The sequence below is a fragment of the Haliotis rufescens genome, unplaced genomic scaffold (genome assembly GCF_023055435.1).
Source record: "Haliotis rufescens isolate VD_foot unplaced genomic scaffold, xgHalRufe1.0.p SCAF_7, whole genome shotgun sequence".
NCBI classification, from domain to species: domain Eukaryota; kingdom Metazoa; phylum Mollusca; class Gastropoda; order Lepetellida; family Haliotidae; genus Haliotis; species Haliotis rufescens.
The window spans coordinates 33,507,303-33,524,869 of record NW_025964361.1 but is presented as its reverse complement, the minus strand read 5'-3'; the positions used below and the strand labels follow the sequence as shown (position 1 = coordinate 33,524,869).

The 17,567-nt window shown below is 37.6% G+C and overlaps 1 protein-coding gene across 4 annotated transcripts in view; it reads left to right on the top strand.

The window, feature by feature from the left end:
• The first annotated feature begins 225 nt into the window (after positions 1-225).
• LOC124146001 (minichromosome maintenance domain-containing protein 2-like) overlaps positions 226-17,567 on the top strand; it is a 20,547-nt gene continuing 3,205 nt past the window's right edge. Inside the window, exons 1-20 of one of the 4 annotated variants that reach the window (XM_048387520.1) lie at positions 226-327; positions 939-1,107; positions 1,890-1,950; positions 2,622-2,680; positions 3,074-3,180; positions 3,601-3,705; positions 4,236-4,340; positions 4,863-4,930; positions 5,451-5,549; positions 6,138-6,235; positions 6,604-6,621; positions 7,127-7,247; positions 7,843-7,916; positions 8,233-8,401; positions 9,656-9,745; positions 11,195-11,381; positions 11,671-11,821; positions 12,027-12,169; positions 17,062-17,171; positions 17,468-17,541. In XM_048387520.1, the coding sequence (XP_048243477.1) occupies positions 994-1,107; positions 1,890-1,950; positions 2,622-2,680; positions 3,074-3,180; positions 3,601-3,705; positions 4,236-4,340; positions 4,863-4,930; positions 5,451-5,549; positions 6,138-6,235; positions 6,604-6,621; positions 7,127-7,247; positions 7,843-7,916; positions 8,233-8,401; positions 9,656-9,745; positions 11,195-11,381; positions 11,671-11,821; positions 12,027-12,169; positions 17,062-17,171; positions 17,468-17,541 (1,953 nt within the window). In that variant the 5' untranslated portion in view covers positions 226-327; positions 939-993. Of the gene's footprint in view, positions 1,108-1,889; positions 1,951-2,621; positions 2,681-3,073; positions 3,181-3,600; positions 3,706-4,235; positions 4,341-4,862; positions 4,931-5,450; positions 5,550-6,137; positions 6,236-6,603; positions 6,622-7,126; positions 7,248-7,842; positions 7,917-8,232; positions 8,402-9,655; positions 9,746-11,194; positions 11,382-11,670; positions 11,822-12,026; positions 12,170-13,125; positions 13,755-14,620; positions 15,767-17,061; positions 17,172-17,467; positions 17,542-17,567 lie in introns of those variants that run through there. The other 3 variants (XR_007218973.1, XM_048387519.1, XM_046516012.2) reach the window with 3 other exon arrangements.

Here is a 17,567-nt window from a genome sequence, read left to right as displayed (position 1 = left end):
AGAAGTCCGGGTTGTACTTCCAAACTACAAGAAATATCCCCTGCTTTTCCAGATTGAACTTGATCGGCTGTTTATTACCCACATACTGATTTCATTCAAAACTCTTGAAGAATTCATTTTCTTGTCACTCAATATATTGTTACCAAATAAAGTGCAACCGAAATTATAACTTATTCTTTTGAGTACCATGCACCGCCAACTAAAAGTCAGTCTAGCGGTAAATACGAATGTTTACGCTAGCACGTGCTCGCGCCCGTCTGCTGTGTTTACGTTTGCCAGGCGTTTACGGGCGTGGACTAATCATTGTCATCATAAGTGACATGTCGTGTCTGTTTTATTTTAATTCTGTCAGCTGTATATATCGAACATTTTAACCAGAAATTCATAGTTTCAGGGGCATGGCTGTATTGACAATGCTTGTTTTTAGACTCAAGTGATATGACTAGATTCTATGCCCAGTTGTCTTATGTCAGAAGTGGTCATGAATCGACAGTTGACATATTTTCTGTTGAAACTGGATTTTCTATTTTTTTGTTATGAGTATTTACATGATTCCTAACTAAAATGCCTTTTTTTAAAATTATTCCCATCCCAGGTTTCAGATCGGTTATTTTCTTGGACATTGATTGATTGTATTCCCAAATGTCCTAAAAAAATCAAATGTTTGGTAATGGTATTGAAGAATGTCCTGTGAAAAGTTGATTAAATCATGAAAATGTCTAAATGCCCTTTTGTCGTCAGCAAAGTCACGCCACACCCTTTTCGGAAAAAGATAATGAATACAATTAGGCCCTACTGTCTTTTTAGACTGCTTTATATTATTGAGATAGTAAATTTAATTAGATTGATATTTCAGTTAACAACAGCATCATTTCAAAATTGCAGATTTCAAAATGAAGATTAATTTTTGTACCAATATATCTTTTATTATTTTCAAGGCTTCTGACATTGGAATGCAACAACACACTTGAGAAGCATGAGCACCCGATCCACATGGAGGAACTCTGTGATCGATTCAGCCTAGTACAGTCAGCATTAGCCTACCTTGACAATACCGATCACCTCTACTACGTGAAAACAACTTGCTGTAAATACAGCTCGGGAGAGGTTGTTGAACAAAATCTATTTGCATTGATGCAACTGTAAACTGAAAAATTAAATACAAAAAAATATTTTGTATAATGCTTCCAATTTTCTGACATTTTCTATGAATTATTATATGAAAAACAGCTGAATGTCCATTACAAAAATGTGCATGGGACAAAACAAATTTACTTACCAGCCATAATTGTGAAATTGAAGTATTCCAAAGCATGATGACACTTATTTTAAAGCCTTATGAACAGTCTAAACATAAACACAAACTTGTCAGAGAATGTCTAGAAACTTAAGGGTCATCAGTAAGAAGAAAAATGTTGCAAGAAACTGTTCTTGAACCTATCACAGTGGTCCCTCGACTTAACGCTCCTCGATGTACCGCTACTCCGGATGCACTGCGGGGTAAACCATGGCTCCCAAAAATGCATGAAGAATTTTCCCCTAAAAGCGCGTTAAAGCGTTGTCTATGTCTATGTAGGTTTTTCAAATGTCAGCCCTTGGTTTGTCAGTCCACGGATCAATGATTTACAGGCCTCCTTGATTGTTGAAATATAGCTGATTGCTTGGTTAACATACAATCAATAGGGATATGACAGTATTTATTGTTTGTTTCACTTCTAAATGCCTTTTAAAGACTTAATATTTATTGTTGTTGAATCTTGTAACATAGATGTATCAATGTTATGTCTGTATCAGTAGGAAACTGTTCTTGAACCTATTGTATGGGTCTGTGTATGTTTTTCAAATACTTTGCTGTTGCAGGACTTAAATTGTAGTGATATTTTTTTCAGGAGCTTTTGGTGTATCATTTTAAACTTGATGTGGACCCAGCTGAACTTACAGAATTAAATGGTACAATAATTGTTTAAAAAAGCCATAAGCATGGACCAGACTGGCATTGCAAAGACTGGCAGCATTGCAAAGTTACCGGACCAGATAAAATGCTAGTCCATAACTTTCTAGACTCACGAACAAAAGTAATAAAAGGGTAAACATAAGAATAGTACTGTTTAATGTTAGTTCTCAAAGAACAAAAACAAAATGGTGGATTGTCAACTTAGTAACTTTAACTTCTGACCATTGGGCTTTCAACTTTTCCAAACTGACCGCCTGACAGCAAAATAGACCGTCTCGGACTGTCGAGCTGGTGGGTAATTTCAACGCTGCTTCAAACATTGAATGCCAGTTTTGTGAACTGGTGTAGTACAGTATGTTTTTTATCTTATCCCACATCAACTTGTTCTAACTTCCACCATTAAAGACAATGTTAGAATAGTCTTTATAGGTGAAAAATCCAAAGAAGTGACAAAGGGACATTTCTGCATGTAGTGGAATGCTCAAAAATGTTTCAGGAAAAAGCTGGCCTACTGTGTATTTTGTAATAGTAACATCTAAACAAACTCGGAGGTTAACATTGGAAATTAACTGATAGTTCATTTCTAAAAGGTGCATTGTTTTGTATGTATGAGGTTAAATGATTTAACTACCTCATTTCATAAGATATCTTGTGAATTACTTTTCAGCTGCACTCGGAAATTTTGTGCTTTTGAAACCACTAAAAGCCACTGAGATCTTTCAAGAAGTAAGTGGGATCTAGAGATTAGAATGTTACTTCATATTTACTTTGTTTAACTTTGTACTTTGTGTTTCACTATAATTGTCATGAGAGTGATAGAAAATTCCAAGATGCCAATAATACAGCCTCTTATAAGCTTTACTGCTCACGTTTTATGAGAAACTACTTACGATGTTGCAAAATGATGAGGTAGAATGTATTTTATACGATAATTTTTGTTGTTCTTTCATATTTCTGTTCATTAGGGAGCTTAGCATTTGCTCTTGATTCTCAGTTTAAATTCCCACATGAGAACAGTATGTGTGAATCCCATGGTATCTTCTGCGATGACATTGGTAGACAATATTACTGTTAAAAACCTAAATAGAATTTGTCCTCACTCTAACAATAACTCTGCAGATAGTGTTCCAAACAGCTCAGGAGTTGGAGCTTCTACCAAGTGACACCACCCTGTCCCAGATCTCTGTTTTTCTGAAACTTGCCAGCTTGCCAAGTCCACTAGAAGGGTAAGATGCAGAAGGGGCAACTAATATGGACCAAGTGTTCAATCCTTGGGTGTTGGCATGTCATTGTACCCCAGTGGTGTGGATGCTGATCATAATGTCAACCCTTGGTTTGTCAGTCCGCGGATCGATGATGTACAGGCCACCTTTTTGGAATATAACTGATTGCTTGGTTAACATACAATCAATAGGGATATGAAAATATTTATTGTTTGTTTCACTTCTAAATGCCTTTCAAAGACGTAATATTTATTGTTGTTGAATCTTCTAACATAGACATACAAATGTTATGTCTGTATTAGTATGTCAAGTTTGTTCAGTCTTTAGAAACTGGACACAACTGTGTCATCTCACTGTAGAACCAACCAATTTTTTCTTTAATTTGGAACCAAGCACTTTGGCATGTAAGTCTTTTTCATTCAGTTGCAGAATCAAATGCATGAAAGATTTATCAAGGAATATTGGCAGCTGTAACTATGTCAAGTTTGATGGTGTTGTCACTGGAGTTACAGGAATTTCAAAATATACGTAAGCTGAACAAGACATCCATGTAAAATCAAATATAAAATATGAAAAACTACAAGTTCGTTCTAAGTCAATGGAGTGCCATATTTACTATGAATAGAGGCTAGCTCTTCTTATATTCAAATACAATTGGAATTGGTTTGTCTCTCTGACAGTACAGTAAAAATATGCACCCTATGACCTGACTTGGTTGAAGCATGTCATTGATCCCAATTGTGTGGATCAATGCTCATGATATCAATCACTGGATTGTCTGGTTCCAGACTCAATTATTTACAGACCGCCTTCATGTAGCTGGAATATTGCTGAGTGTGGAGTAAAACAACAAACCAACAACAACGAAACCAATCCCAAGTTTAACTGAGGGTACATATGGCTCATTTGTTAAGGCCCTGGGCCTCGTTCCTCAATTCACAGTTAATTAGGTTGTCAAGATGATGATGATGATGATGATGATGATGATGATGATGATGATGAATGTATTTGGTAGCATGTGTGCAATAAGCGATCATTGTCCATCATTTCTTGTTCAGGCGGAGCACACGTTACGTGTGTCCCCACCCTGCATGTGAGGGGAATGAGGGACACAAGTTCATCCGAGTCCACATTGCTGGAGCCTCAGAGACACAGACAATAAGGTGAGACCATATTATGTTACCTGTAAATGCAAATGTCTTTTCATGGTTTGGATGTTTACAAAATATTCATCTTGTTAGTGCATCAAATATAAATACTCATGATTCAAGCTTCAACATCATTAAGTGTGACAGTTATAGTGAATATAAATATGTGACATGTCATGGACCAAGAGAAACAGCTATTTATGTACAGGACTCAATTAAGCTATATAAAACATGTTACATGTTTTTTATTTATAGTCAACATGTCATAGCCAAAATCCTCAAGAATCTGAGAAGTTCACAACCTCTTTATTTCAAACACTGATAGTGGACGTCATATTCATAATAGTTCTTGCAGCAAAATTAAAGGTAGTGACTGATATATGAGTTTATAACGTTATCTCTAGTTTGTGTTTTAGTGAGCCCATGATAGCCCACTGGTAAGGTATTAATGCATCACCCTAGCTCTTGTATAAGCATCAATATGAAAAGTTTTTTGACTGCTGGTACTTGAACTTAATCATTCCTTGTTTTTGACAGAAAGGACTTCAGATGTAGTGCATGTGGTTCAGTCTTAGAAGAGGACAAGAGCTCCAGAATTATATCAGGTTAGGGCCTGTTAGGCTACCATTCGGTGCAAAACAGTTTGTGTCTACTAACTTGGTCTTGCAGCCTAGCTGGTCTTGATATCGTTGTCAGTAGATTTTAGTGTTAGTATGTGCTATTGTTTGCTAAGCTTCACTAGTTCGAATTTGTTTTACAAGTCCCACACTTTGAACATATAGCTAAAGGTGCATTTATTAATGTCATTCAATGAAAAAGATCCAAACATAGTATTATATACATACAAAATATTTTGAGGGACTAATACAGCATCAGATCAATATTTATTATTAATATCAATATTCAGGACATTTCAATCATCAGATTAAAAGTAATGATATTTTAAACATCTCTCAGAATGATGAAAAGCAGCATTTTCTTATCCGAGCTGATCCATTAATCACCTGAAATGATTATTTTTACATTTCACAATTTGGTCGACCACCATGTTGACATTTCCAAAGGTTCTGAAACATTTATGTATTCAATTTGGTGGTGGAATACTAATAATAATTTCAATTGCAGATAAATTATTAGCAGAGGTTGTTCATGAAGATTGCTTCCATGATGTCATCAATGCCAAGACCAGACAGCGAGTCCAGGCAGTTCCAGTTTATGTCAGAGGTCACTTGTCCTACTACATGTTTCAGTATGATAGGAACCAGTATAATAGATTCAACCAAAATTCTCAGTTAAGGTATTCATTTTGGTCCTATACACATGAAAGATCCGGGGTAGAATAGGTCTTCAGCAACCCATGCTTGCCGTAAAAGGCAACTATGCTTGTAGTAAGAGGCGACTAACTGGATCGGGTGGTCAGGCGTGCTGACTTGGTTGAAGCATGTCATCGATCCCAATTGCGTGGATCGATTCTCATGATGTTAATCACTGGATTGTCTGGTCCAGACTCGATTATTTACAGACCGCCGTCATATAGCTGAAATATTGCTGAGTGTGGCGTAAAACAACAAACCAACCAACCCATACACATAATAGTAAGGATCAGTGACTTAATGTTTCTCAAGCTTTATGTTTACAACTTTATTTATTATTATGTAATATGCATATTTATGAATCAATCCATTCTGCCTTAGTATGGATGTGTAATAAAGTACACACATAGAATATCCTCTTACTCATAATACAAGCCAAATTGAACATTGAAGCTACTGCCTTGACTTACACTACAACTGGCCATTTGTTTTCAACTAGATGAACTGTGTGAGAAGATTCAGATAGGACAGAAGTACCAGATAATCGGCATGGTGAGGAAAGACATCACTGGTGAGGTGGTCAACCTTGCCCTGGAGGTTAGTGTTTGAACATTCCAAGACACGTGACAATGATGTCTGTATCCTCCCCATCATCACCTCCACCACCCTATGGGGTACCCACTTTATGTTGGTTTTAAGTAGATATGCTATATACTTACAATTTGTGTCCTATATGGGGAGCGAGGTATATGATGTGAAAGAACAAAAGCTAAAGCTCTTGGTTCCAAATTAAATTAAGAGGTATCTAATTTGCAGTCAAACTACCTCTGATTTGAAACCACAGTATGTTTATCTCCCAAGTTTTATATTATTATAATCAGTAGAGTTGTGCGGCACTCTATGTACTCATGTGTCATGTTGATGAATGTCTAAGTCTATTCCTATATATGTTTGTCATTTTACAGGCCAATAACATTATAGAGGTAAGAATAAAGTTCTACTTCCAGCTTTCCACAACAAAACACATCAACTTCCTAAAGAATTTTGAAAACATTTCAAATGCTTTTCATCATTAATTTTGTTTTTCTCTATTCCGAAACATTTAATCCTTGAATACTACCCTGATGTTATATGTTAACAGTATTTCAGTAAATAGAGGATTTGGGACGTTCTTGACAAACGGCATATATATCTCAACTTGTGAACTAAAAAGGTTTCCATTTTCATTCATGGCTATGCCTTTTATAATAATGTCAACTTTACTTTGGGATTAGCATGTCAATTGACAAGAAATGAACATGCTTCTATGTACCTCACTGATGTGTGTGAGGTATGTAGTTTCTCATTGTCCGAAGTCTTAAAAACCATAGTGTCATTGCAGCAGATTAAAAGTATTTCTGGAAACAAGTGTTAGTTTTTCAGTAAAATTATTATTTAACTTTTTCAATAAATGTTATTATTTCTCACACGAGACTGTTGTTTATTCAGATATCACATATTGTGCATCCCCTAACACCATCATTTCTGCCTGAGAGCCTGGTCTGCCTGTACAGTGACAGGAGAGACTCACCATGGAGCTTCAGCCTCAGCCTTGCCTATGTGTTTGGGGGTACTATTGTCAAAGATTATCTGTTCCTGTAGTGAAATTGTTCTTTTCTACTATTTTACTCTAGGGGAATTATTCCTATGTAATAGTTTTGACTAGGAAATTGTTTCCTTGATACATTTACACCTGATGGAACTTATTCCATGTGGAACTGATCATTATTGACAGTTTTATTGACTTCATAATTGTCATGCAGAATACAGAATACAGAATAAAACAACTTCTATCACTGACACACTTCTGACAGTGTATGTCATGTCCCCCTGGAAGATCTGGGTTAGAATTGGTCTTCAACAACCCATGCTTGTGAGAGGCAACTAATGGGATCAGGTCATCAGGATCTCTGATTTGGTTGATGCGTGTCATCGTATCACAATTATGTAGATCAATGCTCATGATGTAAATCATTGGAATGTCTGTCCCAGACTCTCGTTTATTTACAGGCCGCCATCACACAGCTTGAATATTGCTGAGTGCTACGTTAAAAAACAAACAAACAAAAAAGCATTGTGAATTAATCACTTACTGATAGCTAACATTGCATCAGTTTGAGGAAATGCTGAGACACAAGCTAAGATTTACATTGCCTTTTTTTCAGGAGAAATTGCCCCACCAGGATCATACCTACAACTAAAGCTTGGACTAATGCTGAGTTTAGCGACTGTGTCAGAGGTCTTCATTTTATACATATTTTCTAGTTAGAATGTAATATGATTTTAAGTAACCTTTAGATCTAAAAGAGTTTCTGAAGAATATGCCAGAGAAATATTCTCATCACTGTATTCTCAAATAAATTCCTTTGTTACTTTATTATTAAGGTAACTGGAAATAATGACTAGAGGATGGTTTTCAGCCTCAAGTAAGGCTGGAGGCATTTGTGTTAAAAAATGCATCATGGTCAGACAGTGAAGTCATGTAATATTAGCTTGAATGATAGTTTCATAATTGTTTTATATGATCAAAGTGTTGTCTATGGATGATGTTCTAGGAGAAACCACTTCACATACTTGGCATCGGCAGTGAAGTGGAGACGATACAGAGACTCATGGACTATGGCCGCCAGTTCTGTGACAGGAGTGTGTGTCACATGGCAGGCTGTCATCTCACTGGTAAAGTCATCAGTGACAGGCATGAGACTGCCCCATACTTCATAGAAGGTGAGTGATTGCTACCCATGGAGAACATGTGTCACTTATACACTTATAGGTGAGGTGAAATGGGGTTTAACGTTGCGTCCAAGATTATTGCACTTATATAGCGATGTGCATGCAAATGTGTGTTTGTGTGGCTGCTTGTACTAGTCCGGACTGATGCCGATTTATAGTGCTAGCTCACTGAGATACCATGCCACAGTTTAACATGAATACCCCACTCAGACACAGTATACTGACTCCGAGCCGACCAGTGCTTGTTTTATCCCCTTAATGCCGAGCGCCAGACAGGGTAACAACAGGTACCATCTTTTAATGTCTTTTGGTATGACGCGGCCGGGGATCGAACCCCGGACCTTCCGCTCTCCAGGCGGACGCTCTACTTATTTCCCTCTACAAGTAAAGTCTGAAGACACTTGTGAAACAAAACAGCTACCGGTACTATAGCAAAGGTGGATCTATTCCCTGATCAATCTGGATTCAGTGGCAGAATAGGTTCTATGTACCTCATGCTTGTTGTAAAACAAGCAAAATTATTGGTTATTTGATGTTTGACCTGGTTGCATTGGTGGCGTGTTCTTGTACCCTGAACAGGGGTATACACCATTTGTCATATAACTCAGGTCAGCAGGTCATTTTGTACCAGTAGCTAATGTAACTTTAATAGTTTTGGGGAGAAAACAACTTGTCCTCTCGAAACTCACAAACTAGTGGCCATGTCTATCCCTGCTGAAAGAAAAGATTGCTCTTTCAGATGTGATTATATTGACAGGCGATCAAGATGTACATGAAACTAATATTGCTGACTGGGGAAAATATATCACAGTAACTATCATGTACTAATATGGCAAAAGCTCAATAGAGTTCAATTTTTTTAATCATAATTAACAGGTAAATGTACCAAAAACAGAACTAAATCATTTGGTGATATGTTTTCAATGATACAACTACCAAATGCAAATTGTTTCATCTAGCATATTTTATGTCATGTGCAACCCTGTTTTTCCACATAAGCTGCTTCCATGTTGTTGATATTTTGTAAATAATCTAGCCTGGACCAGACAATCCACTGATTGATAACATTAGCATTGATCAACGCAATTGGTATTGCATGCCTGACCACCCAATCCAGTTAGTCGTCTCTTATGACTTAGCATGGGTTGCTGAAGACCTGTTCGAGGGTGGGGGGGTTGTAGTGCTGGTGATGTGTGGATGTGGTGGCGTATCTGATGTTGCTACAGGACATATTGTGTGTTACAGGTGGCTCCTTGTTGCTGGCAGCAGGAGGAGTGTGTTTCCTGGGGGAGCTGGGCAGACTTAAGAAGAAGGTCCAGGAACATCTGCAAGCAGGTACACAGCCTATCTATAATAAATAATTAATATTTAGAAATTTATGAAGCACATCCTATCCAGTTGTACTCCTTGTTCAAGATCACTCAGTCATACGGGCTTTTGAAGAGTTTAATTAGCATTTCTTTCAGTAGGAATAGTTAAAACACCTACATGTAGATGTAGAACGACCTTTCAATTGACCAATCTGGCTTACCAGATCAGAAATGTGACGGTTGGAATACAATCTCAAACAGATTAACACAGGGTATTCTAAACCACAGTTAGAGGCTGTACCACTGATTCCATCAACATCATCTTCTATCTCTCGCTTCAATTGGATAAGTGTTTGAAACGGAGGGATGTTCCACATACAGCCCGTCAGAAGTATAAATACAATCTCGACCATTTATTAGACATTCCACAATTTTCTCTAGTCCAGTTTTCAAATTTTGAATTGATATTTTTCAAAGCGTAGTCTTGAATGGAAGATGCCAGTTTGGAACTTGAAAGCTGCTTTCTGGTTGGCTAATGTCGACTTCTTGTTAGTCACTTCATTGGTCTGTGAAAGTTCGCAAAATGTCCTTCCTAACGTGACCTATATAGAGATGTCCTCAGATCTATGAGTAACAGTAGCGAGCTTTAAGATCCAATTTTTATTACATTGGTCAATTATCAAATTTCTCCCAAAAATGATAGATATGTAGTCAGAAAAAGTGTAGAAATGCTGTGTTGATTGTTGGCAGTCCCAAGGTGTGTTGATTGTTGGCAAAGCTTGGCAGTACCAAGGTGTGTAGATTGTTGGCGATACCAAGGTGTGTTGACTGTTGGCGATACCAAGGTGTGTTGATTGTTGGCAGTACTTGGCAGTACCAAGGTGTGTTGATTGTTGGCAGTACTTGGCAGTACCAAGGTGTGTAGATTGTTGGTGATACCAAGGTGTGTTGATTGTTGGTGATACCAAGGTGTGTTGACTGTTGGCGATACCAAGGTGTGTTGACTGTTGGCAGTACTTGGCAGTACCAAGGTGTGTTGATTGTTGGCAAAAATTGGCAGTACCAAAGTGTGTTGATTGTTGGCAGTCCCAAGGTGTGTTGATTATTGGCAGTACTTGGCAATACCAAGGTGTGTTGATTGTTGTCAGTACTTGGCAGTACCAAGGTGTGTAGATTGTTGGTGATACCAAGGTGTGTTGACTGTTGGCGATACCAAGGTGTGTTGATTGTTGGCAGTACTTGGCAGTACCAAGGTGTGTAGATTGTTGGTGATACCAAGGTGTGTTGACTGTTGGCGATACCAAGGTGTGTTGATTGTTGGCAGTACTTGGCAGTACCAAGGTGTGTAGATTGTTGGCGATACCAAGGTGTGTTGACTGTTGGCGATACCAAGGTGTGTTGATTGTTGGCAGTACTTGGCAGTACCAAGGTGTGTAGATTGTTGGTGATACCAAGGTGTGTTGACTGTTGGCAGTACTTGGCAGTACCAAGGTGTATCTGGAGCTGGGTTCTAAACACACTGGTGGCCTCCCTCAGCGCACGGTTCAACCCCTCCCATGCCAAATATGGGGGTACTCGGACAGCAAACCAAACAAAGGAAAAACGTCTGATGACCTGTTCAGTCATCAAGACTCAGGAATCATCCCTAAGCCAATGCTGGAGTAAATTCACATTTTTGTTATCTATATGTTTAATTAAGGCATACAGCACAAATTCCACCTTGAAATAGAAACCCTTGTAAATAAATCATCATTTCATCAACAGCTGACAAATACCATATGGCATTGAGTCACGCTGTCCTTTGTTTAGCTGTCAGTAAGTAACACTAATGAGACCAATTACACTTATCATCTTACTGATATCTGTGGACAATTTAATATGCCCACATGTTAGTAAAACTTTGTATGTAGTATTAACTTGAACTGATGAAACCTTGTGTCATCTGTGCAGTGGGTTTGGGTGTGTCTGTTACACTGACATTGATGACACAGTGAGTAGAGAGGAGATTGACACCCTCGCAGCCTGCCAGATTCTGGTTCAGTCCATGGAATCCCAGCAGAGGGATAACAGACTACCCGTATCTTCTCACGACTTCAGACAGGTGGGTTATGGCTAGCACTTTATTTTTCAGATTAAGATTATCAAGATCAATAAGAATGTACATAATAAATAGAATGTTTCAGAACCTTAAAGGCTGACATTGTGCTATTCATGAAAATATCAACTTTGTCAGGTTATTGATGAGGTGAACATGTTATTCAACAAAATCCTCTATTTGTTTACCACTTAACACTTTTGAAATGCAGTTCTTCCAGTACCTGAGCAGCTACAGGACCAAGATGACCAGTGAAGCCCTGCACCTGTTACAGATGTATTACCAGGCCAGCAGAAAAGCACGAGCTTGTTCAGACGCTAGCACAGGTGTTCCTGTCACTGCCATGCAAACACTGTAAGTGCCAGGATCTAGTCCTTTTATGAACACTTCAAGATATTGCTTATTTTGCACATTACATTCTTATCAAATAGTTAATCCACTAAAGCGGTGATCAAAATAAGTGGTACAAATCCATACCATTTCTTGTCATGCATGCACTTCCACTTCAGGTATTGCAGAATTCAAAGGTGGTGTCATGTTAACACCTAAAAAGTTTTCAAACAAAATTTGTGTAATTGTAACAATCACCTGTTCTTACAATAATTGAAAGAAACAGAATATATTACTTTTATCATTGGGTAACATTCTTTTTTCACACATAAAACATATAGAAAGATTACAAAGTAGACACAATTTATGGATAACAACTTCTTTAATACTGTAAAGGCAATGTTTCCGTATAGATCCTTATACTGTTGTCAAGCAAGACTGAAGAAGAAACATTGTGCAGAATATACATTACTTACTTACTTACTTTGGAGATTTAACGTGCGTAGTTCGCACACGGGCCCGGCCAGGCCATTTAATGTGTTTCCGAAAGGGGCGAAAGTGGTCTGTGCAACCCAAGAGGGGGGTTTAGGGGTTGCTTATATAGAATTTGGGAATTTTGAGATTTGGAATAGATGCCGATGGGGTTGGGGAGGAGAACAGAATTCCACCTACTATATATATTCTGTACAATATTCCTCATTCAGTCTTGCTTGACAACAGTATAAGGATTAATACCGAAACATTGCCTTTACAGTATTAAAGAAGTTGTTATCCATAAATTGTGTCTACTGTGTCATCCGTTAACTTCTAAGTAATACCTATCAAACAATTCAAATAGATTGATTGCCTGCTCAAACCTGTGTTTCACTTATATTAGCCTGATAATTTTTTACGTTTGTTTATGCATTTGTACCTATGCAAAAATGTGGTTATAGAATATTTAAAATGTTATGACAAATATTTTTTTCCGCATCTTTTAGAACTACAGCCAATTACCAATTTAAGAAATAAAGGACCTTAATGAAGTCATTGTCTCCAATTTACAACAACAGCTTGGACTGCTTCTCTTCACGCTGTAGGTGTTACACTGTGAAGTAATTACCCCATTGTTCGTACCTGTTAATTGGATAGCAGCTTAGTTGTAAAAACATTCTCTCTGTTATCATTCAGTGCTTTATTCCATTCTTCTTACTGGAACCAATTTGTTGGTTTGGGATAAGGATTAGTGATAATTAATCTTTGATCTCAGTACTAATCCATGATTGTTTGTGTAGGCAAGACTTGGTGTGTCTTTGATCTTACCCATATGGTAAAACCCAGACTAACATCAAAGTACCTGGGTGATAGCCTATCTATTAATGTCTTGAGAATACAATGTCATTAAAATGTGTTTTTAACACCAAATCTCTGGTATATATTTGGTGAAATGGGTTGCGATAGCATTTGTAACTCGAGAGGGGAGCAACCAATTCTGAGTATATTTACACCACTGACTTAGAAGTGCTCCCAAAGACTCACCCCTGTAGGATGGATGCTGTTGCTGCTGCAGATGAACTAAGATGTCTTCTCATTTCTCACAACACAGCCACCCGACAGCTACAATCCCTAGGTAGGTATCAGTCTGCAACTGCAACGTGATTCCAAAACCCAAGTCTAGTAATGCTGTTCAGTCTAGTAATCTCAGCTAATAATAGTTCATATATTAACATAATATCGACTGAAAATGGTAATGAAATGAGACCCGTTCAGGCTTGTATACTCAAAAGATGTGATTCAGATTTAGCTCACAACAGTCCACATATTAACACTAAATTCTATGGCAAATGATGGTAAGAACCAAGTTCTGGCTAGTAACTATGGAAAGTTTTAAGCATGAATTGCAATAATAGTCCTGAAGTAACATAGGATCTACTAAAGAAGATAATGACAACAGCCAAGATTGGGCTGGTAGACTTTTGGCACAGGGTTATTGACGTGCAATCTTTACTAAACAATCATCTTGCTATGCCCCACCCTTTTGCTCAAGGAGGGAATTGATGCTAGTTGAGCTTCATGGTTGTCAGAGAAGTACAAAGGGGGTTACAATGGTTGACAGTTCCTGAATAGATTTTTAAGACCGTGTCTCATGTGACTGGACAATGTGAAGTGTATGTTATTATTTGTACATTTTTTATTAAAATAATAGGTACTTCTGTCACCTTTTTTCTGTGGTCTAAAATCATAAGGAAAGATCTTACTGACATTGCTAACAGTACATAAAAAGTGTGATTTTCACTAATATCTTTTACTTGTAATACTTATTATGTCTGCCTGCAAGAAATTAAAACAAACACAGCAATATTAATTCATTAACCTTTTTAGCATAAATGCATGTCCAACTTGATATTTGAAATTATTTATAAAGATCAAGATAAAATACTGTAATTTCTACAATATCTATTATCATGATTATATAGTTGCTATCTCTCTTCACAGATAATGAGATCAGTCGACTGACCAGTAAGCTTGAGACACTGCCGACAGCATGTCATCTCCCACTAACCCAGCGCGTGTCAGCCCTTGAAGGAGTCCGCAGGATGTTCTCTGTCTTCTGCTCACTCAAGTGGCAGGAAGTACAGGCCTATGTCGGGGAGATCTCTTCATCACTGGATGAGCAACACATGGACCTAGACGCTGATGTTAGTTTTGAGGAAGATGTGAGAGATGGACATCAAGTCACATGGACATCTTGTGTTTCTCACAGGGGACAGTAGCTGTTCTAACATCGTGCTGTGAATTAGGGTTTATTTAGCAAAAGTACAGTGCGTGATATCAACCTGCAGTGTGTGTCCAGGTCTGGAGTAGGCAAACCAGTGATACATGGAACAGACAGACAATAAACTTGCAAGGTTTTCAACTACCAGATGATCCCAGTCTGTTACCTTACACTTGTTATGGTGTCTGATTCCAAAAGAATCGGAAGGTTGATTTTATGAACAGCAGTTGTGTCACTAGTTCTACATGGCATGTATTTGTTTTGGAAGTGTGACAGGAGGCATTGCTAAATATTATGGTGTATCTGATATACAGTACCAAAAGCCAGATTGGATTTAGGACAACATGGGGATATGTTGGCAGTGTTTGTGTGTATGGCAGCACTATCTCCAGTGGTAATATTGGGCTTTGTTACTGCTTGTCATAAAACTAAATATATGGTCACATAAGTACTGGCCTTAGAAGACACACAACCAGATATGTGACATTGAAGGACTCTGGCTATGAGACTGAGTTCAGAGACTTACTGAAGCTGTTACCGCTGAAATTGTAAATACTCTTTGATAGTGCTTTGAAACAAGGTGCAATCGTGATTAATGCTTTTGATTACTTTAGTGCTTGAATGGAATAAACTATGACATACTTACATATGATTGTTTTTTAGTCTGTCAGGATATAACAGTTTCTGAATAAATGTGCTGTGGTATTAAATACTAAAATGTGGCAAACATAGTTTCTATATACCTTAAGAACCTAAAATTGAATTCATCTCAATTATTGTACTTAAAAAACAATGTTAACACTTCTTTGAACTTATTTTAAACATTTTAAATAGTATGTGTGCACCAGTTGCCTTCTTTGTATTAAACTTTGAGACATGTAATACTCTATTAATTAAGTATGCAAGACTCTGTCTCCATGATCATTCTACTATTCTGTCCAATTTCAAACTGAAATAGTACACTGTCATTCATGCACCAATACTTGCTAAAAACAAAGTGAAAAGAGACAGTGATATGCAACCATCACTTCCAAACAATTCCCATTACCTAGTTTTTTTAGTGTGGCATAGTGTTTTTCTCTCTTGCCAGATAGAAAAACATTACAGGGCCAATGTTGATTGACAATACACTGAGTCGCCGTGATTAGTCATTCTACAATGAATTTGGAATTTACTTGATTCTGATTGGTCAATCAGAGGCTATTAAATCACAATATACCCCTCTGATTGAAACTGCTGGTTTGATGACCGAATCACCGCGGAAGCTAATTCATAGAATAGTACTATTTTCAGTCATTGTCGGTGGGCATATTTAAATAATTATATCTACAATTACAGGTTATAAAATGCACTGATGGGGTTACTACAATATTCAAAGGATGTGTGACAATACATTTCATGCAGAAAACAGGACAGAAATCCACAAAGAGATGTATTTACGTTTTGGAGAGCTTGGAATTTTGGCGCTTTTCTATATACGACTGGAACGTCATATCTTTTGCGTCACGATGAGCGATATGACGCCATAATGGTGACGTGCGATGTAGAGCGAAAGCCTTGCAAAGCTTGCTTTGTTTTCTTTAGGGATGCCCACCCCATGTTAGCTTACCAAGTTGCTGTGCTTATATGCTTTCAATGCCTGTCATATGTTCGAATGAAGTATTAGGGTGTAAACAAACTGTTACTGAGTATATACAGCGCCATATTTTGTTCGGTGATTCCGTAATTCAGATCAATAACCCACTCAAAACACTGGACTCATCGCATGTCGCTTCACTCAGTATATTTGCTAACACCAAAGAGTTTGCATTTTATTTAGTCATGGTAGGTAACCTTGCTCTACATTGAAAACATAGTATGTTTATCTCCTAATTAACCAGCTGTTGATGGTAAGCCTGAGCCTTATTAATACAAAATTCACCATGATTATAATATCAGTCCTAAGACAGTCAGCACCATGCCCATACGTGTTGGTTTCATGAAACTGGGGAATGTCTGGTCCTGCTTTCTTTCTACACATAGTGACAAACTAAGATCAGTTTCCAATACAGGCATTAAATCCTATTTACTCAAATATAAATAGAAGTTTTTGGGGATCTGGCCAAAATTTTCTTATTACTGTCTCATGGTCAGGACAGACACTCTGAACTCTGTGTTGCAGGGTGTCCCTGTCTCACGGCCAGGCCAAGCTCAGTCTGCGTCACCAGGTCCTAGAGGAAGATGCTGTCATGGCCATTAGGATCTATGAGGAAATTCTTACTGCAAGATTTGGTACGTTTAACAAACATCTATATTAAATGTCTGAAATTCTAAGCATAGTGTACTGCAATAATAGTCCTGCAATAAGAGGACCATTAAACTATATTCATTGAAAGCAAGAGTTGATATTCGTGCAAGAAAACATTTTGCCTCAGCCAGGGGATTCAAATTGTGTTTGCTATATTCTCATACTTAAGGCACCTGGAGTTGACATCAGATGTAAAGTTGACCCCACTGTTCGTATTTGTAATTTTAAATATCTGATGCAAACATGTTTTTCAACCTAGATTCTTATGCCTTTTGTACAGGAATGTCCATATTGAATGTTCAGCCAAGATCTCATGTGACAAGCAAGTGTTTTGAAGAATTTATTGGACCAGAGGTATATATGAATGGTATCCTCCAAAA